At 43.1% G+C, this 25,300-nt stretch overlaps 1 protein-coding gene across 2 annotated transcripts in view; it reads left to right on the forward strand.

The window, feature by feature from the left end:
* The window catches only part of WDR27 (WD repeat domain 27), a 585,895-nt gene that overhangs the window by 119,541 nt on the left and 441,054 nt on the right, over positions 1–25,300 (forward strand). For both annotated transcript variants that reach the window (XM_075597051.1, XM_075597050.1), the window contains exons 14-16: positions 5,884–5,962; positions 14,892–14,966; positions 16,927–17,033. In XM_075597051.1, the coding sequence (XP_075453166.1) occupies positions 5,884–5,962; positions 14,892–14,966; positions 16,927–17,033 (261 nt within the window). The remainder of the gene's footprint in view (positions 1–5,883; positions 5,963–14,891; positions 14,967–16,926; positions 17,034–25,300) is intronic.

Here is a 25,300-nt window from a genome sequence, read left to right on the forward strand (position 1 = left end):
GTGGCTAAGGCTGTCCGAGAGGCCCTACACAAAAATGACTCTGCACTGGTGAAACGGGCTCCTCGCGAGGATGTGGGTCTTCTCATGAGAGAATGGGATAAGTTTGAGATGGATAACGGCCTACTCTATAGGGTTGTTCAATTCCACAATCATCCTGACCGTCGACAACTATTTCTACCTCGGCGTATGCAAGGCCTCGTTTTAAGATCACTACATGATGACCATGGACATTTGGGGGTGGATAAGACCTTGGGTTTAGTGCGAGACCGGTTCTTCTGGCCTAGGATGCGGGAGTCAATTGAACAACACTGCAGAAAATGTCTACGGTGCATTCATAGGAAGACCCTTCCCACCCGTGCTGCTCCAATGGGCCATCTCAAAAGTGCTGGGCCTATGGATTTAGTTTGTATGGACTTTTTGTGCATAGAGCCAGATTCAAAGGGTATAGGAAATGTGCTAGTAGTGACAGATCACTACACTCGATACGCTCAAGCCTTCCCCACGAAGGACCAGAAGGCTACCACAGTGGCTAAAGTGCTGTGGGAGAAGTATTTTGTGCATTATGGTCTGCCCAGCAGGATGCACTCTGACCAGGGACGGGATTTTGAGAGCAAGCTGATCAAAGAGTTGCTAACACTGTTGAACATTCAAAAGTCCAGGACTACTCCCTACCACCCGGAGGGAGATGCGCTCCCTGAAAGATTTAATCGGACATTGCTGGACATGCTAGGCACTCTGAAAAATTCCCAAAAAGGAGAATGGAGTAAACATGTTGAGGCCTTGGTGCATGCCTACAATTGCACTAGGCACGAGTCCACCGGATACACCCCATACTTCATGATGTTCGGGAGAGAAGCCAGACTGCCAATCGACATCCGCCTACGGGTATCTACCGACGGGATACCCAACATGGCTCATTATCGATATGTGCAGAGACTCCAGGACAGTCTGCACCGTGCCTATCAGTTAGCTGAAAGAGCCACCGCTCGACTGAATGCCAATAATAAAAGACGGTACGACCACAAAGTACGCTATAGAGCGCTCCAACCAGGAGACACAGTTCTCCTACGCAACTTAGGGATTCCAGGCAAGCACAAGTTAGCTGATCGCTGGAGGGAGGGGCCTTTTCAAGTAGAGTCCCAAATGCCGGGCCTCCCTGTTTATCGCATACGTGATGTGAATGGCACAGTAAAAGTTTGGCACCGAAACCACTTGTTACCTATCTCCCAACTGGGAGAGAGTGAACCTGAAACAGAAACAGTAATGAACGACAGTGAGCCTGAAGAGGCTATTGCGAATCCCGGCCCCATAGATGAGACCATTCAGGATCCTTTGGAGGGAACATCCAACAGGGACTGGTGGGCACCTCCCGAAGGCGCAACAAGTAAGGGGCCAGCTGACAAAGTACCTCCATTGGAATTTTCACCAAGTAATCAATCACTAGATCCTACCACTCCGAGTTTTGTGCCTCAAAGAGACAATGTTCAGTTGCAAAGAGACTTTCCCCAAACTGGTTCACCCTCTGCCAGAGAGTCTAGGCCTCAAGCCTACGATGGTCTGTCTCAAGAGGAAGAAATGGAGACTGAGACTCGCAGGAGTCAGAGAGTGAGACGCCCTCCCACTAGAGTGGCTTATGATTCATTAGGGGCACCTCACTATGAGTCTCAGCAGCAAGCTAAAGCCAAGCTAGCCTCAGTTATCAATATGTTTGTTGAACTGTACAATCTCGTTTAGAGTAATCGTTAAGTTGTACTTTAACACTGCATTTTTATTATATAATTTTTGTACATGTTGGAAGGTTATGTGGTTCAAGCGAGGACGTTGGAGTTCTCACCAGGGGGAGGATGTAGCCAGGTTCCCCCCTGTCATGGCTGACCCCCTCCTCCCTTTCGGCAGACGCTGTGTGCGAGGGAGTGAGGGGGGGCCGCGCGCGCGAAGGAGCGATCCCTGGTAGCTAGGGACGCGAGCGGCGAGCAGGCCGGTTGCCGGGGACACGATCGGGCCGTCGCTAAGGCCGCGATCGCGTTGCTACCGGCCCGGCGGCTCGGGAAGCAGGGCGCCGCCATGTTAGGGCTGTTGCGCATGCGCAGTGCCCCAACCCAGCGCGGGAGGACCAGATAGTTCGCGCATGCGCGAGATGAGCATGCCAGCCCCCAGGGTGCATAGGGGCAGAGACACCTGACGCCAGGGAACCAATAGGGCTGAGGGATTTGCCTGGGGAGAGATTGCTACATTTCGCGGGGTTTTGCAGCCACGCAGGCACTCAGGATCCGGACCAGCTAGGGGTAGGAGGTGGATGCAGGGGTGAGTGACCCTCTGCATTAGGCCAGCAGCCCCCAAGGTCCCAGTTAGGTCCTGAGCCCTCTATTAGCTTGTGGAGCTTAGGGACAGGCCCTAGATAGGGACACTGCCCCATTTATTGGTTGAATAGACAGGGACACAGTGTTGAAGCCGTGCGGCCCTGTGAGGTGGGTTCTGGGCTCAGAATACCACCCAAGACCCTGTGACAAGGAGTGACATTGTCGCGCTGGACTTTCACCCCACGCGGTGTGGAGGACCCCGTCGGATCGTGTGGATTTATATCGCGGTACCCGTGGCTGGAGCCCGGGCAGGTAACCTGCAACTCACGTGCACCAACCAGGCCTATCACCAAACATAGTGGCTGCGCAGTCACACACACACATGTACAGTGGTATTTGACTTCGAGAACACGAGACATTTGGGTGGGGGTTACTGGACACAGGGTGGGGTCACATTGTGGGTGGTTAGCGTCCGCCGTGACGCCTAGAGGTGATAGCGTCCGCCGTGACGCCTAGAGGTGATAGCGTCCGCCGTGACGCCTAAAGGTGGTAGCGTCCGCCGTGACGCATAGTGTGGTTAGCGTCCGCCGTGGCGCATGATGCTGTTATGCTGTTTTGATGTTATGCTGTTACGTGATTTGTGTGTTTCCATGCAGTAAAGCCCGTCCTGTTTTATATTCGGTAGTGTTGTGTGGTTGTTCCTGTGAGGGCCTCCTCCCACTCCGTTGGGATCCCTCCCAGGTGGAGGCGTTGCACCTAGAGATGTATGATAAAGATGTACCCCAGGTACCCCAAGCGGAGGCTTAGGCTCCTGAGAGCCACATAGGTTGCACAGCAAGTAGTAGCGGCGGTAGTCATAGGGAACACCCGTTACATAGTTTTGGTCCAATAGACTTTGCAGTGCTTTGGTAGTTGCTAACTGTCTTGCAGAGGTAACTGACATGCTCTTGGTCACTTTGTTACACTTGCCAAATGGCTTTTCTTTCAAGTGGCACCACACCAGCTGTATATTTAAACTATTTTATATGTATTTAGGAATGGATGAGGTTGGCTGCATTTTATATTACAAGGATGACTGAAAAAGGATGGAATTTGGAGCTTTGTGTTCTAAAAATACAAAGTTGTTTTAATGCATTGGTTTTAAGTGCGTTGGTCACATTTCCACATCAATTGGAATGAGACATGCGAATGAGTATGCCTTACAGGCTTATACCAAATAACCACAAAAATGTAACCCAAGGAACCAGAACTATTCCTCTTGGAAACAAATGGGGAGAGTGCCAGTGAGGTATGTAAGCGTTAAAATACTTTCTAAATGATCGATGATCACACTTAATTAAAGTGAGACACTAGATCAATTGTACTCAGAAATGGAAAAGCAATCTGTTATCTGACCACAAAACTATCCATGATTGCTTTTACGAACTTTGTTAGGAATTGTACCAAGTGGCATTTGTATTCCAGGCCATTAAGAAGCTGTGTTACAGCAATAAGTTATTTTTTGGGTGGCTTTCCAGACTACCCAGTTCACAAGGTTTCTACATCTGTGCAGTGCGCAAATATATATATATATTTTACAGTTACAGAATGTTTGTTGCAAAAATGCGCTTGGTTGATTCGGCAACAATAAAACTGATTGCCCTACCATCTGTAAGTTAAGTTAAAAAAGAGCTATTTATCTGTTGTTATTTTGAAAAGGAGACACATCGGGGGTTATTTGTTAAACTGTGTCAACCACAAGCACTTGTTAATACAGAGCCATTTAGGAGCCAATGCCACAAAGCTCTGCTAACTCAGGGCTCATAGCATGACGTTACCCAAGAGAGCGACGGACATTATTTTCCGTGAGGATAACGCATATCCACAACGATAATATGAAAAAAATCAACGTTCGTTGTATAATATCATTAGCATAGGCTTCTACTAGCAATGTCACTAGTATAGGCTGTATTTCCTCTAATGTCCAGGTTCTAGATCGAAGACATGCCACCTTTATATTCAGATGTAGCAAGGGTTATTGCTCCAGCTGGTATGTTAGGGTGGGATATTCTGTGATAATCTGCGTTGTTGCTGCCATTAAACCCTATGGAAACGCTGATATTCTGTATTATCAGTAGGTAATATAAAGCTGGCTACATCTTTATGAAGTAACATAACTTTAAGTCTCTGCGTTAACATTAACGTACTTTAGTGTATATGTGCTATTAGGGAGGGTGCCTCTTCCATCTCATAATCACTAACAGCCGTTATAGTTAACGCAATGCCCTTTCATTGATAGAATCAGCCTCTCAATAGTTTCTCAGTGACACACTGTGCAGTGTTAATAGTTTAGTTTGATTCATAGCTCCCCTGGTGGTACTGTGGTTACATTTGCTCTGCCTAATTAAAATAGAGTTAATTCACATGGTCTTGTTTGAAGATTTATTGAATGAGATATTGCATATTTGTTCCATGAGAATGCTGGAAGAATACGGTAGTAACTAGCATGTGATGGAAGAAACAGGCTGGACTGGTTCCCTTTCTCTGTTTGAATAATTGTGTCACATTGTGTCAGATTTATGTCCATTATTGTATTACAATGTCAAATGACATCATCATAAAGATATATTTTTTTTGTATTAGACACATGACTTTCATTAACAGCCATTAGGCACAGCTTACTCTTACCACCTGTTTTCCTTTTACTTTCCCTGGTATCACAGATAATGCCAAATCAGTTACAAGTTCATATAATTGCAGTAAAGAAAATGTTAGAGTGCTGGTTATGCCCACACATTTTGGCTATGACTATTTATTATCAAGAGTTAATATACATAGTGATTAAGGTGTTATTTATCTTGTATGATCAACTGGTGTAACAGACTCCTTCCTCCAGGCTAAACATGTCACTATTAAACTGTACTGGCCTCTGATTTTGTACTTTCATTCATCAAACTGATCTCAAATTAAAGGGAATCCTGATGGCATTTACTTCAGCACTTTAGAGATTGAGCATGCAGTATTTTCTGGCGTCTGATAATGGGGACACCGTGCATATTTTCCACCAATACGGGTATTTATTTTCTTTTTCTAGCCATATTCTCTCATTGTCTTCTATTTCTATCCTAGCAGCAAACGTCCAAATATTAACGCATTCTACCTAGAGAACCAACTTGTGATCCTATAGCAACCTGTTTAACATATTCTATTTTGTAAAAAATTCCACATTACTTCTATTAAATTATAATCATGGAAGTGTAATCATGTAGTAGGTTCAGTGTAGAAAATCCTGAGGTTACAGAATATTGAAGGAGGTTATGCTATAGAAGTAGCCAGCCTTATTATTCCTAGTGATTACAGAACATATCTCCTTACAACTTAGGATACCACAGAGTTTCAGTAGGATTCAATGAAAGTTATGATGGAGAATATCATAACGCACCCTACCATAACACACCAGCGGGAACAATGTCTTTATAACATTCCCTATTTTAATTGGAAAACACTGCTTTAGCATGTACTCTGTGGTTTTTTTTTGGAAGTTGGGCATCTCCATTAATAATAATACAAATGTTTTTTTTTTTTTTTTTTTTTTTTTATGTAGGTGAAAAGAACACAATAAAGGACCAACCACTTGTTTTCCACAATAAAGTAAAGTCATCTGGCTACACTGTGGCACCAAGGTGAGGGAGATAATTCGACTGTATGTTGCTTTGTTCTGCAAACGAAGTTCCATTTAAGAGTATGGTGGGATTACATTTTTTTAACAACCGATTCTTACCTGGGCAGCGGGCAGCATCTAACAGCATCTCCCGGCATCTATTTCCCTGTAAACCCTCTCAAAATGGCCGCACGGCATCAAATGGCGCCACGTTGCCATAACGGACGCCGCGTAACGTTGTGACGTCACGTAGCATCTCATTGCCATAGCAACGGACATCACGTGATGCGCTTACGTTGCATCGTGTTCCCGTTGGCATAGCAATGCGGCGCCATTTGACACCGCAAGACCATATTGAGAGGCTTTGCAGGGAGATGCTGTTAGATACGCCCACGAATGAAGGTACAGTAAGACAAATAAGCACCGTGTTCGGCGAACTTGTGAAATTTTAGTAACAGGTTCGCACGAACCGGTGCGAACCGGCAGAATCCCACCACTGCTTATGACCCATCTTAGTGAATAGAGTGTAAGGTGTCTTCTGGTGCTTTTATTATGGAATAGCGCTTTTTAATAACCCTGGGCATGTATACATATTGTATCCTTCATGGCTATATATATATATATATATATATATATATATATATATATATATATATATATATATATATATATATATATATATATATATATATATATATATATATGAGACATTTTTCATTCGTTTAATAAGCATTGCATGTTGTTAATTCCTCTAGGTGGTCAATGATCTTAAAAAAACCAGATGAGTGATTGAGGATACTCGTCTTTACAGATTTAGAATATTTATCATTAAAGAGAGCCATGTTTAGATGCTGAAAAACCCCATACACGAACAGCACACCTGTGAGCATGTGACTTGTATATGTGACAAGGGTTAATACAAACAGCTATCTAGCTGATCCAATCTTCATCTGCGCTAGGTCCCACAAATGATGCATCTTCCTTCAATCCATCACAGAATATCTCCAAACACTGCCACCACCAAAGGACTTTCAAAAATTTAATTCGCAGAGTTTTTAGACCCTGTTTATTAAAGAAAAATATGCACTTAATAGACATAAATCTGCAAAATATGTCCAAAAATGTAAATTACCTTACAGTGTACAAAGTCCAATCAGAGCCCAAGATTTACTTGTTAAATTTTAGATTTAATATACAAATAGGACAGGGCTTAGATTACAGAATACGATTATTACAAGAAGATACAATATAAAATGCAGACAGTTTCTTAAAATATGTATCAGAAGTTTTGGGGAGCGCATGTATCACCATATGTGAAATGAAACAGATAAATACTACATAGTGTAATATGCTTCAAAAGGTTTTACATTCTAGGAGTGTAGCAAAATGGGGACCCACAATACCTCAGATAAAAAACAGCATGTCCCACACTATGCATCTATGCACTATGGCAGGGGTGAGCACACTTTTTATGCCGAGCCCCCCTTTTCATCCATGAAATTTTTCGGGCCCCCCCTGCCTAATGTAATCAAAATCACGTGAAAAAAAACTTTATTAAACGGTATACAATGTAAATACAAATACGTCTAAATACTTACATATTTCAACATTTTTAAAACAGTTAAACATTACAATTTAAGTATGTTTAAAAACAAAAAACAATCATATTAAAATAACAGCAAAAAGGACAGCAAAAAAAGGAGGGCAATGTAGTATTGCTGCTTTAATGAGATGGATGAGCCTGAGCGCCGGCAGTAATGACATCCATCCTTGGTGATATTCCAGAGACTGCTACTCTGAGCTCTGGTTCCACATCCAGACGGGAACGATTTTTGCTTTTTAAAGTAGCTAATTTGGAGAAAGTAGCTTCACACAGGTAAGTTGATGGAAAAGGCAAGAGCACGTCAATAGCCTTAGCAGAAATATCAGGATATTCTCTCTTCATGGTGACCCAAAAACTTGTAAGGCTTTTCTTTTTGAATTCTATTTTTAATGTGGAGTCGTTTGATAACTCTATCAACTTTTCTTGATCAGTAAGTGGTAGGTGGGTGCTTCCTACATCGGTGTCAAAAGGATTCCCAATCCAGTGAAGCTCCCCTGTTTGCAAGTCCCGGAACCTCTCAGAGAGATTCTGGTGGAGATTTTCAAGGTGTGTTTTTATAACAGAATCAATCTCTCTTGGATTAGCATTAGAGGCTTCTATGAATTCGCTGAGACATTGAAACATTTCGCAAGATCCTGCTTCATATTTATGCTTCCACAGTGTGAGCTTTTGTAAAAAAGTTGAAATGTTATCACCCATTGATAAAATATTGCTATTTTTTCCTTGTAGAGATGAATTCAAGTCATTCATTTTTTCAAAAATATCGCTGAGGTAACACAAAATTTGCAGCCATCTTTCGTTGCAGAATTTTGCAGCCAAGGTGGGGTTGTGATCTGAAAGGTAAAGTTGGAGTTCATCCTTGAGCTCAAAGACTCGGCGAAGAATCTTTCCTCGTGATAACCATCTAACTTCGGTATGCAAAAGGAGGCTGTCATATTGTGAGCCCATTTCATTACAGAAAATGGAAAATAACCTGCTCTGTAAAGGTCGAGCTTTAATAAAATTCACTATTTTTATTGCATCATTAGCTTCGGGCTCAAGCTTTTTTGCAGCAAGAGCTTCACGATGTATCATGCAATGTGTGAATTTCACATGAGGTGCGATGCTTAGCACCTTTGCTCTGAAACCCTTCTTATGTCCCATCATTGCAGCCGCACCATCTGTACACACACCAACACAATTATGCCACAGCAGATCATTGGCCTTAAAAAATTCTTCCACAACACTGAAGATATCTTCTCCCGTAGTGTGTCCTTCAAGTGATTTGCAGAACAACATTTCTTCTAGGATTTCACCTTCATAACAATATCGCACAAATACGAGTAGCTGTGCCATGTTACCAATATCAGTGCTTTCATCCAGTTGGATTGCAAATTTAACACTTTGCTGAATTTGCATTAATAGTTGTATTTCAATGTCCTTAGATAAATCTATAATGCGCCTCTTTACTGTGTCACGAGATAACGGTATGGATTTTAAGGCTTCAGCATATTTGCTACCATGCATAATTTCACACATCTTTATTGCAGCCGGAAGCACTAATGTTTCACCAATATTATATGGCTTCATTGTCCGTGCAATGAGTTCAGACACTTCGTACGATGCCCTCTGAGCCTTTGATGATACTGTCACATATTTATTCATGACACTTGCACTTGCCTTCTGCGATTCTTCATGCCGCTTAAAAAAGGCAATATCTTTATCTTTGTATTCTGGATGCTTGGTAACCAAGTGGCGTGTGAGTTTATTTGGTTTCATACTGTCGTTGGCCAAGATCTCAGAACATAATACACACTGTGGTCGTTGCTCATGATTAACCATTGTCCAAGAAAATCCAAGTTTAAGATATTCATCTTTATATTTTCTTCTTTTGCTACTTAAAGATTCCATTTGCACATTTGGCCTTTCTGTTGTTTTAGTATTTTCAGCAATGTTGTGCAACTTTTGTACTTTTTTGGATGGACCATCATCTGATGAGGTAGCAGTTGTAGCATTTACAGCAGCCTTTAAAAGCCACTTATCCATGTTCAGGGAGAAAATATATTTAACTAACTGTACCAAAAGTTTTACTCATCCGGAGCCGCAGATGATGCTTCAATTAGATCAGGTGATTAAGGCCGTGGCTATATAAAGAGAAAAAACTGATATAGCCCAACACTGTATGATATCATATGTGACAATCACACGCAGATTCTCCTCATCCCCTTCTCATCTCTCACCCCTTTTTTATTTACGTCAATAGACATGCTGCAAATGGATTCTTTAATATTGTTTAAATTCTTAATGCTTACTTATAATAATAGTTTGTTCCTGTATAGTGCTACTAATTTTACATAGCGCTTTACAGAGACATTTTGCAGATACAGTCCCTGCCCCATAGAGTTTACAATCTATATTTTTGTGCCTGAGACACAGGGAAATAAAGTGACTTGCCCAAGGTCAAAAGAAGCCAACACCGGGAATTGAACCAGGTTCCCCTGTTCCAAACTCAGTGCCAGAGTCAGTGTCTCACTAAGCCGCTCCTTGTCCCAGAGTTAAGACCATTAATTATTATCCCCCATTGACTGTAAAGTTCGTGTAGAACTGCAAGGTTATAGCAACCCAGAAGACAGTAGGACAGGGATGGGAGAACCATGAATGCACTAAAATCTCCAAGGGACACCGAGTAATGTTTTATTAACTCATTAAATGTAACAGCTGAACTTTGGACCTGTCAGACTACAGATAATGAAATCAGGTGACCTCCTGTGTATAAAGGCTCTGGATGAAGACTGAACACTTCCCCTGAACCCTGCACCATGCTCCTCAGGAACTGACACTCAGGATTATTAATGCATCAGGTGACCCTAGAAAGCAGTAACATGGCTTGGGTCGGCTCATTTTATCTAAGGCTGGGATTATGGTGCCAGCGTCGCTGCATGAACGTGCTTGTGTGCGTGTGCCCGGAAACCACTCTGCTGTATTTTCATATGGGAGCTACCCCCGTGCCTGCGCGCCTACAAGTGGAGAGGCGCGTTGGCGCAGTAGCGTTTTGAAAAGATAAATTGTGTATTTTCAGGCATCTGCCGTGTGACGCGACGCACAAGCTGGTTCAGCCAATGAGGGTGAACCAGCTTCGTGACACTTCCGCCATGCGTCTACAATCTCCTGAATCAAAGTTTACAAATCACTTGGGCTGCAGGAGTGCACACGGCGGCGTGCACATTTGCACGTGGCCGCGCAAGGACCATATTTGGGGGGTGGGGGGGCATTTATCACTCCTTTGCTACCTCCCTTCCCTCTCCCCTCTTTTATTCCTTCCCCTCCCTTTTTTCCTTCACACATTTGCTTTCCCTGGTGTCATCCACTACTACCTATCTTTATTAGGCCTCGGCCAGGGTGGCGCTGAGCGGGCGGGTATGCTCACGCTCGGCGCTTAGCTGCTTGAAGAGCAAGCAAATTTCATTTTGCTGCTCGCAAGCGTGCCTGGTCGATTCGTGTCCGGCTAGCTGCGCGCTCATCTGGGGGCACAGCAACGATGTCACGGAGCTGGTTCGCCCTCATTGGGCGAACCGCTCACGTGACGCGCTTGCGAGCAGCAAAATCAAGTTTGCTCTGCAAGCTGTTAAGCGCCGAGCAGGCGCAGGAGCTCGCTCGCGCTGGCCACCGCGGCCAGCGTAAGTACGCCCACCCGCTCAGCGCCACCCTGGTCGAGGACTAATGTATTATTTATTTATTTTTGTTTTTAATGTTGTGATTTTACTTTCTGTTAATTATTTTATTACATTTATAGTTTCACTGACAGTGCAGCCTACACTACCGACACGATTTATTTGAGCAGGGCTAGTTCCGCAAGTCGGGGGATGCCCCGGCTTGCTAGCCCCACTCCCTCGGCGTGCCACGCGTCACCGATGCGCGGTCACGCTTCATCGGGTGCCTGCGCCCTCTGCGCGCATGCCCAGGGCTCCCCGAGGGAGCCCTGGTGTGCCGTGATCTATGGGACGGCGGTGGGGAGTTCCGGGGGGCCCGGCGGACACGGAGAGGCGAGGGAGAAGCCCCGATCGGAGGGCCGCTCCTCCGAGGCTTCGGCACGCGTTCGGGACACCCCGGCGCGCGCCCGGTTACTGTCGCGGCCGAGACCGGGCAAATGCTCGAATAAACTCGGCCGCGACAGTACCTGTCAGCTGTGCCAGGAATCAGATAGCAGCCAGCAGAGGAGTCTTACTGACAATGCAGCCAACTGTGTCAGTAATCGGGTCACAGCCAGCAGAGGAGAGCAGGTCCAGAGCGCTTAGCAGACACCAGGAGGTGATGTCAGAGCGCTGGGGCGTGCTCCTCCTCCTGGCCTCTTAGGAACCACTGGCAGCCGCCGTACCTCCGCAGACCTTGTTGTCCGCGAACTCGTGCGCGCGCGCTATCATGTGTGCCTGCCCGGACACCGGCACTGGTGCACTCGCCTACACACCCGCACGGCGCCCCCCACCCGCCCGCACACAGGCACGGTCACCTCCGCCAGCCTGCAAACCTACACGGCCGCCTGCACACACACACAACGTTGCCCGGCGCCTGCGCCCCCCTCAATAATCTTGCGCCCCCCCGGGGGGGCGCGCCCCATAGTTTGCGCACCGCTGCACTATGGCATAATTTCTGTTTTATTGAGGAGACATCACACCCAGACCACCATCATCTACTTACCAGAGAAGCCAAGATTGGTTATCCAGAGCCATATTTATTGTGGAATATGCTGTTTTTTATATGAGATATTGTGAGTCCCCATTTTGCTAAACTCCTAGAATGTAAAACCTTTTGAAGCATATTACACTATGTAGTATTTATCTGCTTCATTTCACATACAGTATGGTGATACATGCGCTCCCCAAAACCTCTGATACATATTTTAAGAAACTGCCTGCATTTTATATTGTATCTTCTTGTAATAATCGTATTCTGTAATCTAAGCCCTGTCCTATTTTATTTCTAGTATAGACCTCAAACTGAATGGTGACCTGTTCATCACATGTCTCTGTTATTCTTAAAGCTGCAGTTCATGCAATATCCTACATGTGTGTTTTTTTTAATAAATCAGTTCTGTAGTAAGAAAAAATACTTTTAGCATTTTCTGTTTTAAAAAAAACAACTTTGAAAGACCAATTTTCTTGTATTCTATTTTAACAAGCATGCTTGTTCCTATAGCAACGATTTACATTCCCCATATTTAAAGATGTCGCCTAACTTTGCTGAGCAATAGACAGAGAACGAATTGACCGGCAGCTATGCAGTTCTTTAGGTAATTAGAGATTGCCCACATGAAACTATTGAAGTAAAAAAATTAATTAAAAAAAAAAAGACTGAACTGCAGCTTTAAGTACACCCAAGAATTCCTTTCAAGATACATTAGGCGGTTTCTGTTTATATACCCTGTCAGAGAAGAATTGTGACGCCATATTTCAATCCCCCACTGGCAAAACCAGACCCCCACTGGATACACTCTTATCCCTAGATCGGCACACAAAACTATGCAAGGTCAAAAATTAACCTCTGATGTGCCAGATTCAAATACTTAATACCTCATGACATTATTGTGACGTCCTCCAAATTGTGAGATATTAAAGGAATGTGTATTTCTCTTATTCGAACATAAAAAGGATCATCTGTGAGCTCTTTACAGTGTACCGTAGGTTTCTCTAATGCATCTGTGAGCTCTTTACAGTGTACCGTAGGTTTCTCCATTGTGCCAATAGAACGTTTTTTCTTCATGTCTAGTTATGTCTGTAACGGCTCTGTATTTTCATGCTGTAAAATGCGCATTTTATGAATATGGGAGGCTATATTTTCTAAGCAGTCTTCTGTCCTAAGGAACCTTCCATGAAGCGGGTGCGTTATTTGGACATGCTAGATGCACCGTTGGGGGCGTATCTAGGGGCGTGTGACATCACAGAGCTGGTTCACCCTCTTGGGGCGAACCACTCACGTGACCTGCCCGTCGGGCCAAGAAATCAGTTTCAACTGATTCCTCACGCAACGTGTGCCCTCTCCTGCTGTCGCCCGCGTGGTCTATGGGCGCGATCAATGCCTTAAGGCAATGGGATCGACCCACGCGCAGACACCTCCGCACGGTCTGCAGCAGCATGGACACAGCCTTACATCCCCACTTCTCACAATCCCTTCTCTCATCCTCCCCCTCCCATGTATTTCTCCCACTCTCCCATGTATTTCTCTCCCCCTATCTCTCTTTCTCCCTCTCAATCCCCTCTCTCACTCCCCCCTCACTCTCTTTTACCCCAACCTCTCTCCCCCTCCTCCACCCCATATATCCCCCTCCCTCTCTTGCACCCCCACCTCCGCGGCCTACGCTCTCCCCCTAAGGAATGTCCGGAAGGCTGCTAGCTCAACGCGGAAAACAAAGGCTAATCAGCAGCCACATGGAGAGGGAAGAACCAATCAGCGGCGAAGCAATGAAAAACAGGAGAACAAAAAAAATGACCCCCAGGTGCACATCCCTAGGGTCTCCTTTGTATGCATGCAAATTTTTGGGTGTCTAGGTTTCATGATCCTGGAGTTATAGTTCTGACACACGCTCTTTAATTATTATAGATAAGGTAAATTGAAGTCTTATCCTCCAGGACTTCTGATTTCTTGACTTGACCTGTCCGATATTAGTGGCAAGTTCAAAAAGCATGGCGTTCATTCTAGAAAAATAAAAGATAACTAGTTTAAAATTGCATTTACAGACTATGCATTTTAATTCTGGCTGTGGCCATAACCTTAATTGGCACTGTAATTTGTCAAGTAATGATAAAGAGTGAGAATCTGTTATGGCCATTAATAGAGCAAAGTTATGTGGAATGAAAAACACAAATTGAAAGTCGACAGCAGCACTCCAGGGCAGAGACACTCACATTTTCCAATTTATGTCTATAGTTTTGTATCTGTACTGATAGTTTACAACATAGTTTGAATCGTTTTGTACTGTAGCATCTGGGCTATATAGAAATAAATAATAATATAGTAATAGAATTTTAACTGTGCTTCAGTGATTTCCACTTAAATTAGCATATTCCTTTCTTTGATTTTTTTTTTTTACTATGCTGAAAATTATACTAGAGTGAAACTATACCCTATTCCCAAAGCTGCATTGCATCAACAATGGAGTTAGTGAATTATAAGTAGCCATTCTGTAACATTTAATCCTGAGACATTAAACCCTGAGAGTTTTCTTTATTGAAAAAATGTAAAAATATTTACATATACATGTATTTATATGCACATCAATTTCACATTGAAAAAAGTGCTATCTCTTCTAAAACAATATATACATATTGTATAAGTATATAACAATCTAAAACGTACTTTGTTTATATACCACTAGAGTTACTATGTTTTCTCCAAAATCCAACATCAAGAAAGCTGATGAGCTGTCAAAGGTAAAGAAGAATTTCACAAGGTAGGCGTTAGAGTGCAAGCATGATATATAGCATGTCATAATGGACACATTTAGTGAATGCAACCTGACTGTTAAGTGACAAAGCCATTGAATTAATCACATTTGCATTTCATATTTCAACCCTGCAGCTTTGTACTTATTTATTCCACTTAGTAGCCGAGTGTTACTTTGATACAGTACTTGTGATCATTAACCTCTAAGTACATTGCCTTGGGGTCACACTCGACTCCTCTCTCACATTCACCTTTCATATTCAAAACGTATCTTAAACCTGTTGCTTTTTCCTCCGCAATATAACAAAGATACGCCCTTTCCTCTGTTACTCGACTGCTAAAACTTTGACTCAGGCCCTCATTCTCTTCCGTCTCGATTACTGTAACCTCCTGCTGTCCGGCCTTCCTGCCTCTCACCTGTCTCCCCTACAATCTATCCTAAACGCTGCTGCCAGAATCACTCTACTTTTTCCTAAATCTGTCTCAGCGTCTCCCCTGCTGAAATCACTCTCCTGGCTTCCTATCAAATCCCGCATCTCGCACTCAATTCTCCTCCTCAGTTTTAAAACTTTACACTCTTCTGCTCCTCCTTACATCTCAGCCCTAATTTCTCGCTATGCACCATCCCGACTCTTGCGTTCTGCTCAAGGATGTCTTCTCTCTACCCCTTTTGTATCTAAAGCCCTCTCCCACCTTAAACCTTTCTCACTGACTGCCCTGCAGCTCTGGAATGCCCTTCCCCTCAATAACCAACTAGCACCCTGATAATGTGTGTATCAAGGGGGGACTCCATTTTGGCTGCTATATAACCATTAAGTACTCATTATGCCATTATGCCATTGTGCTTTTGAGTCAGATGTTGAACTAAACTTTTACCCACTTAATGGTGGCCGAACTACTGAACTATGTTTGTTCAGACTTATTTCACCATGTAGAAACCGGAAGTTTAGCCAGCCGTGCTGAGCCTGAATTTACGAAATGTCTTAAACAATGAAATGTCTTAACAACAAGAATTATGATGCTTCCTAGACTGCCCCATGATCGGGCAGTTAGGCTAGTTCCCAAATCGTAACTTTCCAGCTGTCACTTTCTAGATAAACATAAAGGGAAGTAAGTTTCTCACGTATACGTGTTTTTTCTACACTCGCTTGCCTATATAACCTGACTGTAAACTATTAATAAACAGGAGAGGTTTTTGACAACGCTCACTGGTGTCTGACTCAATTACTTCTCCTCCGAGCTGCTCTTCTTTTCCTGTCCAGCACTTTAAGAGTGGGTTAAACGGCCTCCGGAGGTGATCATCCAAAGTACGAGAGAAGGTTCCTACGCAGCACCGTAGAGAATATTTTTTCACACCCTCTCTATCCACCTTTAAGACCCAACTTAAGACACACTTCCTTAAAGAAGCATATGAATAGCACCGTGGCTAATACTATACACGATACATAAAGCTTTGCCCCCTGCAAACGCACTTACCAGAATGCCTCCTACTGTCTTTGTACGTTCTCCCCACCAATTAGATTGCAAGCTCTTCGGAGCAGGGACTCCTCTTCTACAATGTTACTTTTATGTCTGAAGCACGTATTCCCATGATCTGTTATTTGTATTATTTGTTATTTATATGATTGTCACGTGTATTACTACTGTGAATAGCTATGTACATTAATGGCGCTATATAAATAAAGACATACATAGAAAATGTCTCAAATTGTCGACTACTCCTCTAGTATAAAGTTAAAGTAAATATCTGAAAGCATAATGGAGATTTTGAAAATTGACGCTCAATTATTTTCATTTTCTTATTACTAATCTTGTTTTGTTTGTGGACACTTTGAAAGCACTATATATTTTGTATGTGCCTGTGTTTGCTTTAATTATAAATGTGTTTGAAAATAAAAAATGTGTATGACCAATCTTCTTCTTTTTTTTTTTTTTTTTTTTTTAATATTTTGTCTTTTACTTTTTAGTGGAATGAGAAAAGATTATCCTTTAAATACCTTAGCTCCCAGCATTCCTCAGAAACAGATGTCCGTAGCCAACAAACCAACTGCTGTCTGTTACCTTCAGTATTCAGGTATGGAAGAACTTTGTTGAACTGAGGGAAATATGTATTCAGTGTTGCAAAAACAGGTGCAAATTGAGTCATTTAGATTTTTCTCCATTTTTGCTCTACTTGCACCAGTTGACACTTTGGGGAGTGTAAGAGATGTGTGCAGTGGTTCATATAATGGAGAACGATTAGGGTCAAATATATCTTGGCTTTATTGAGCCTGTTCCATTATCCAGGCAAAACATACAAAAACAACAAAATAACACACCCCTATCCCTTTGTAAGGGCTAACTTACTTCTCCAGACCCTATCTGCATAACTGGAGGGATATTCCCATTAACAGCCTATCACCCCAAAGTCTCAGGAAGTACTTTAAGCAGGTGGCCCCTCCATGTCAGTCTCTGGCAGGTTCCTGGGTCCTCTGTATCCAGGAAATATAGGTGTCTGGGTGTCTTGATCTCCGCACACCTTTGTGTTCAAGACAGTGTGTGTGTGCAGGCTTCTCTGCTTTCCTGTGTCAGCCCAAATGTGAGCTAAGAAATCCCTCTCCTATGTCTCACATGAGGCTTTTCTTACAGACTTAATTGGCCAGGTGGAGTCTGGTTAATTGCCTGCTGCACGTAACCAGATCCCTGCTGGATTTTAGAGATCGTTTCTTCAACAGGGGTAAGTCCCTGTTACAGGGAGTTATTATAGGAGGAGTTAGGTGAGTGGATAGTCCACCCTATATTAGAAGATGTATCAAAATTACATAATTATTATACTGTAATATACAGTAATGATCTATAATTGTGCAGTTTTCCTTTGCAACAAATAAAACTGCTGGGTCTTAGGTGGCGTTACACCAAATGTAAGATGCAAGATTACCAAGATTCATACATATGCCACTGGATGCAGATTAAATATGCAGGTGCACTGGATACAGATTAAATATGTTTGCTCTATGTTTTGTAGCAGATTGCACCAACTTGACACATACCCACCTGGATCTTTCCTTGCCATATGTTTTGAAGACTGTCTAAACATGTTGAGGGGATCTACCAGCATGACATAACTCAGGGGTGCGCAAACTTCCTGCGCTGTGCCCCCCCCCTGCCTGCTCTCCTACTCGGTCACGCCCCCCTTACCTCCAAAGAAGCGTCAAATTACGCTGCGGGGTCATGTGATGTCATATCTCCATGGTAACTTGCATCATTTGACGCCGCGTTGCCATGGAAACGCGTGGACTGAAGCCGGTAAGTAAATTTAAAGAGGACTCGTGCTCTCAGCGCGGGGCCTCTATAACCGCCGTGCCCCCTAGTTTGCGCACCACGGACATAACTGGATTTCATCTTTTAACATACATTAATACAATGAATCCTACAGCCCACAAATATTACATTGTATTTTTGTAGTAATGAATTTAGATTCATTGTAAATTGGGAAACGTTTTAGTGGACAAATAGGATATTTGTTCATGGCTAATGCAGTTTGTACAGGTCTTTTCTTCATCTGCATTTTGATAGACACAACATGTTTTGAAAACGCTGTATACTCTTACATCGATGAAGACATTTCTTGTTGTTCCATTACAAGTCGCAACAACTGCCAAAACTTCTGCAGGACCAATATGGCTAGAACGTTTTAGTACAAGAAGTAATTTAATTGTAGACTTCTTTAAGACATGCTTGTACACTTTGCTTTGTTGAATACAAACACGTTCCCAGTGATTCACTGCAATAGCATGTAGCCCTGCTCTGCCACATGTGCATAAGCACTGAGACGACCCTGACCATTCTAATTATACAGTAGGAATGCATAAAGTGTGACATCTGCAGGGATATGTATAAAGATAGTTCAATTTGCTCCAAAACATGGAGCAAAAGTGATCAATTTGCTCCATTTGGAACGGATTTGATGAAAAGAGTACTACATGCGTTAAAGGCGCACATTTTGCCCCGAACAATGCCTATTATAACCCTCCAAAACACTGAAATAAAATCCTTTGACGGAAATGCACCTTTATTTTTTGTGTATCAACACAAAATGGCAATTATGGCATCACCTATGGAAGTATCTCGGGAAGCAAGGAGTTCCCAGAGCTGAATGTTAAAGCGGTTCAGCTCCAAAGACCCCTTGCACCACATATAGCGGGTCCTTTAAAGGTGGAGCAAAATTTGACCAATGAAACTCAATTAAATTGGCGCAAAATAACGTAAAGTCAAAATGACTCTGTTTTTGGAGCAGTACTCCAGTTTTCAGCACTTGATACATAACTCCAATAGTGTAATTGTGACAACTGACCTACAGTACTAGGATACATTTGGCTGCTGAAGATCTCAGTTTCCATGAAATTGACACGGTGCTCGTCTCAAATCAGGAAACGGGCCCGCAGGGCTGAGGTAGGGACGCAAATAAACCGACCAGAGCCCAGGGACAGAGTCCTGTAAGATTATCCGTTCTCGGTAAGCAGGGGTCAGGGCTGGCGGCATAGTTGCAAAGTCCAGGAGAAAGGCAGAGGTCAGGGCAGGCAGAAAACAGCGAGGTCGGGGTCACAGTTCGGGGTCAGCAACAGGGGAATCAAAACAGGCAAAAGGGTAAAGCGTGACTACAAAGACCAAAAAGAGCTGCAAACGTAAGAACTTTGCACGGCGACTGCCACTATATAGCAGGCTGCAAGTACCCAAAATGGCCACAGTGAGCAGAAAGGGCAAGTGAGTTGGAAAACCCGAACCGCAGCAAAACCCGGCATGGACTGAGCAGAATCCTTACAGGAATGTGCTAACTAAACAAGACACAGAAAATATAGAATTTATGAATCATATGATGTTTGTATGACCTACGACAGTATGGTCTGAGGATGAGTGTCCCGTATGGCACACCTTTGAGCATGGGCAAGGGTTAATGCACACAGCTATCTAGCTGATTCACTTTTCTCCACGCATGGACCCTCAAATGAATAATATCTGTAATAATGTAATCTGTCCCAATATTTCATCTGTCACGAACAGCACACGACTTATATATGAAACCCAAGGTAATGCACACAGCCAACTTGCTTCCCCATCTTTCTCCTTCGCAAGGTACTTCAAATGAGTTAATCTTTACCTGTACTCCGTTACAATATATATAATTATCCACTACCGCCACCAAAGGTGGTATTAAAAGATGTACGTACAGAGTGCTGGTTTCTGTTTATAAAGAAAATCTATTCACTTAACCCAAAAATCTGTTTTAGCAAAATGTGTCAGAAAATGTTAATGACTCGCCAATTATTGACATTATTGGATTTTGGAACGCCATGGTTGCTAATGCAGACTGCTTAGCAATACATTGCTAGACCCTTTGACAATCAAGGGGTTAAGAATTGCTCCTTAGGTTGCTTTAGGAGGAATGCAACAGTTCAATCAGTGTTACTTTTTAAAGTTTAGGTTTAATATACAAAAATACAGTGCTTAGATTACAGATAAAAAGATTACAAGAACATACAGTTATAATAAATGCAGACCGTTTAATCAAAATAAAAGAAGATAAAAAAGAATCTAACTTGCGTTATAGTCTAACATTGATCAGATCTTTTCCCAAAGGGTCTTGTGTGGAAATTGAGATTTCACATGTTCCAGCATGGACACTCCCTTTGTTGAACTCGTAATTAAAAAGCTTTATATGCTAAATTCCCTCCATTGAGAACATCATAAGCCCACCCCTTTCATCAATCAACTGTGGAAGTTTTATGACTTGAAAGAAAAAACCTCTCTTTGGACTTTAAACTGTGACTGAATATAGAAACACGCTCCTAACTTTATTTCTATAATACTCGGAATAACGTTATTCATATCATTAGGTTTGGGTGAGTTTGCCAAATGTAACCAGAGTAATTTTGACCGGCTTGCTCCTAAGTTTGAGTGACAAGGGGGTCCCTTGCCACCTCATAAATGTGAAGGTTTGGCCTTATTTGATCCGCCTCATTGCAACTGTTACAAATATCTATTTGTTATTTTTGGGAATAGGTGTCAGGCCCATGATATCTTCATATTTAATAAATTTACTCTTTTTGAAATACCTTCTTAGTCACGCCCCCTGATACTCTGCAGAAGCCCCAAAGAATGCCTTTCAAGGTACATTTAAAAATTGTCCTTTTAAAAAAGTGGCCTTATTTCAATCCCCTCTTTGAACACAGATATCCTTATCTCTAGATCCTGTCAGTCCTAAAAACTACGAGCCTGGCCAAGGGTTTACCTGGCCATAAAAACAATATTGCATTTTTTTTTTTTCAACTTAAAATTTTTATTGGAGTTACATGTACAGACATTGTTTCACAGCCCATTGTGTCAGTTCCAATTACAAATTTTTTTTTTGTTAACATACAACAACAACCGACAGAAGACACTACAGACAAGACAAAACAGACAAGGGATCCGGGGGAGGGGGAGGAGGGAGAGGGGAGTGAGGAGGCGAAGGGACCCGAGGCATCGTGCTTCTTTGCTTGCTGCTGTCCTTGTACAGTCCTTGTAGATGACATTTATTGTGTCTATCTGGGGCAAGGCCTTCCTTCGTGTCCACTTACCGATCTTCTATCATTGGGGCTGTCCTCTACCAGTTCGTCGCTGTGTCGTGTCGTAGTTCTGACCCTCAAAGGAGAACGCATCTAATCTTATCATTGAAATATCGCGGTGTCATCCTCCCCTGGAATGTCTAACTGGGCAGCCAAGGTGCCCAGACTTTTAGAAAATTTGTGCCGGTGTCATTAACTAAACTTGTTAATTGTTCCATCCGGCAGACATGCCAAATCCTGTTTCTGATCTTAGGGATAATTGGGATTTCTTGTTGCTTCCATAATGCTGCGATCTCGCACCTCGTGGCTGTTGCAAAATGCGCGATCAATTTGTGCGCTGCATTTGACAGACCCCGGATCCGTCTGCCCAACAGGAACACCCACGGGTCCAGGGGGATCTCTAAACCGAGAATCCGCTGTATCCAGTCTCTAATTTGTTCCCAAATAGGGGCCACCCTTGAGCAAGACCACAGCATGTGTCACAAATCTGCCACCTCCCCACATTGTTTAGGACAGAGCGGGGAGTAGCCCCTAACAAATTTAGCTAAGCGAGTTGGGGTGTAATACCACCGCATAAGGACTTTATATGCGTTCTCCTTTAATGTGGTGCAGATTGAGCTTTTTGCTGCTGCTTGGATAATTCTGTCCCACTCTTCGTCCTCTAATGTCTCCGCTAAGTCCGCTTCCCAGTGTCTAATGTAGCACAGTCTGTTTTCGTTGGGCGTCTCTGGACAGATCACTTCCCTGTACATTCTAGATGTAAGTCTCCTTGTGTCTGTACCTCTGGAACACAGCTGCTCAAAATTAGTTTGTGCCGGTCTGATTGGTGTTTTATTGTAAAAATCTCTGATCTGAAGGTATCTAAAGAATTCCTTATTTGGGATAGCTTTAGTGGATTTAATTTGCTTAAAGGTTTGTATATATTTTCTATCCTCCAGATCTTTAAGACGGGTTATCCCCCTTTGAGTCCATTTTAAGAGGTTCTTGCTATTCAGTCTTGGAGCGAAGTCTGGTTTGCCGACAATTGGCGTCATTAGTGATCCTTTAGTAGTCAAATTACAGCTAAATTTAGTGGCCTCCCAAACTCTTAGTGAATTAACCGTGGTCTGTAGCAGCATTTCCATCTTGCGTACCCCTCTTTTGGGTAGTCAGATTAAGTTTTGGAGTTCAATCGGTGCACAACAATTCCTCTCCAACTCTACCCATCTCCGTAAGCTTGGGTCCGTGTGCCATTGGAGAATTTGCCCTAATTGGGCTGCTTTGTAATAAGCCAGCAAGCAAGGCACTGCTAAACCTCCTCTTATTGTGGGTCGCTTTAAAATACCCTTTGCAATTCTTGGGTTTTTCTTATTCCAAATAAATTTCATGATTTGTAACTGTAGGAAAGGATGTCAGACTGTACTAAAGGGATAGGGAGACTCTGGAAAAGATATAACATCTTTGGGAGGAGGTTCATTTTCACGCTATGTATCTTCCCAATCCATGAAATTCTCCCCTTCATCCATGTCCTGAGATCCTCCCCCAATGTCTTAATTACCCTGGGAAAGTTTGCTTTATATAGTGTTTTGTAATCCCTTGTGAGATATACCCCTAAATATTTGATAGCGGAGGCTTGCCATTTAAAATTAAAATTGAGGTCAATTTTTCTACTTCTTTAGGTAAGTTGATATTGAGGGCTTCGGATTTGGACTGATTGATCTTAAACCCCGAAATTTGGTTGAATTTGCCCAGGATACTAAATACGTTTGGGAGAGACGTGAGAGGTTTGGATAATGTTAGAATAACATCGTCGGCATATAGGGTGGCTTTGTGCATCTGATCTCCAACTGGGATTCCAGAGATGTCTGGGCTATTTCTAATGTGCGCCGCTAAGGGTTCTATGCACAGGGCAAACAGCAGTGGCGACAAGTGGCACCCCTGCCTAGTTCCGCTCCTGATTGCAAATTGGTCTGACGGGAAACCCTGATGCCTCACTCTCGCTGTCGGGCTCTCGTATAACGCGAGGATGGCCCGCAGGAGGCTTCCCTCGAAGCCAAACGCTCTCAATGTTTCTGTTAGGTAGGCCCAGTCTATCCTATCGAAGGCTTTCTCAGCGTCCAGACAACACCATGGATTGTATGTTTTTCTTTTGAGCCAGATCGATCAATCAATGATTCTTCTGGTGTTGTCTGCCGCTTGCCTACCTCCGATAAACCCCACCTGATCCGTGTGGATTAACCTGGGTAGGACACTACCCACCCTGTTGGCTATAAGTTTGTAGTATATTTTTATATCTGAATTAATCAGTGAAATGGGCCGGTAGCTCTTGCAGTCTGCCGGGTCCTTTCCAGGTTTGTGGATCACAGAGATTGAGGCTTGTAGCATTTGTGCTGGGAAGGAGGCCCCTGCTAGTATTTCATTGAATAGCTTTAACATGTGGGGTGCTAGTATTTTGATATACTTCTTATAGTATAAATTTGAGAAGCCATCTGGCCCTGGTGCTTTGGCAGGTTTTCATGCTTTGACGACCTCAGAAAGCTCCTCTATCATAAAGTCCGTTTGGAGTGCCTCCCTCTCACTTCTTCCCAAAACCGGCAAATTCGCCTCTTTAAGGAAGGTCTTTAACGACTCTAATGTTCTAGCATTGTGGGTAACCTTATCTCCATTATATAGTTTTTCATAATATTTTTTAAACTCCTCTACAATTTTCCCAGGAATGGAGGTAAGGTCGCCCTTTTGGTTTCGAATTGCGTAAATGTGGTAATTTGGAAGCTTGTTTTTTAGCTTACTGGCAAGTAGTGTGTCAGGCTTGTTCGCTTTTTCAAAAAATTTCCGCTTAGACCAGGCCAATTCCTTCTCAGCCTGGGCGGAGAGGAGGAGATTGAGTTTTGTGTTGGTGTCTAATAACTGTTTCAATGTGTGATCGCTCTTAGTCACTTTGTGTAGGGATGAGAGCTCCGCTAGCTGCTTTTCCAATTCTTTAATCTTATTCTCTCTTTCCCTTTTACTTTTGGCGGCCAAATTCATTAGTACCCCTTTGAGGGTAGCCTTATGGGCCTCCCACAGCGTGGAGTGTGAAGCCACACTCCCCTCGTTCTCCACAAAATATTCTTTGAGTTTTTCACCTATTTCCTGATCTAGAGCTGGGATTTTCAGCAAGATCTCATTCAGCTTCCACTTCGCTCTAGGTCTGTCTAGCGGTATTAGTGTGCATCACAGCTCGATAGATGCATGGTCAGACCATGAAATATCATGGATCTCGGATCGAGAGACCCCGGGGACCATTCTATTGGACACAAGGAAGTAATCTATCCTACTGTAGCTGTTATGTGGGTGGGAGAAGAAGGTGTATTCTCTCACTCCCTGATGTTGTTCCCTCCATATATCAAGTAGTTGGCAGTCTTTTAGTCCTTTTTTAATTGTTAATACGTCTTGTCTGTTTGTTTTGTTAGTGGTCGAGCATCTATCCAGGTCCTCGTTCAGTGCCCTATTCAGGTCTCCTGCTACGATAATGTTCCCTTTTGCCACTTTACTAAGTTTCCCGAAGAATTTGTCAAAAAAGTCTATGGCATTTTCATTAGGGGCGTAGATTGCTGCGAGTGTCATAGGGTACCCTCGTATTGCTCCCCGCACAATGAGGAACCTACCCTCCTTGTCACTAAATGTTCTTTCTGGTACAAATGGTATGCGGTTGTGTATTAATATGGCCACCCCTCGTTTTTTAACCTTTGCGGAGAATCTTTATCAAAGTACTTGGGACAGTTGTTCTGGGAAAAGG

Source organism: Ascaphus truei, chromosome 4, assembly GCF_040206685.1.
Source record: "Ascaphus truei isolate aAscTru1 chromosome 4, aAscTru1.hap1, whole genome shotgun sequence".
NCBI classification, from domain to species: Eukaryota; Metazoa; Chordata; class Amphibia; order Anura; family Ascaphidae; genus Ascaphus; species Ascaphus truei.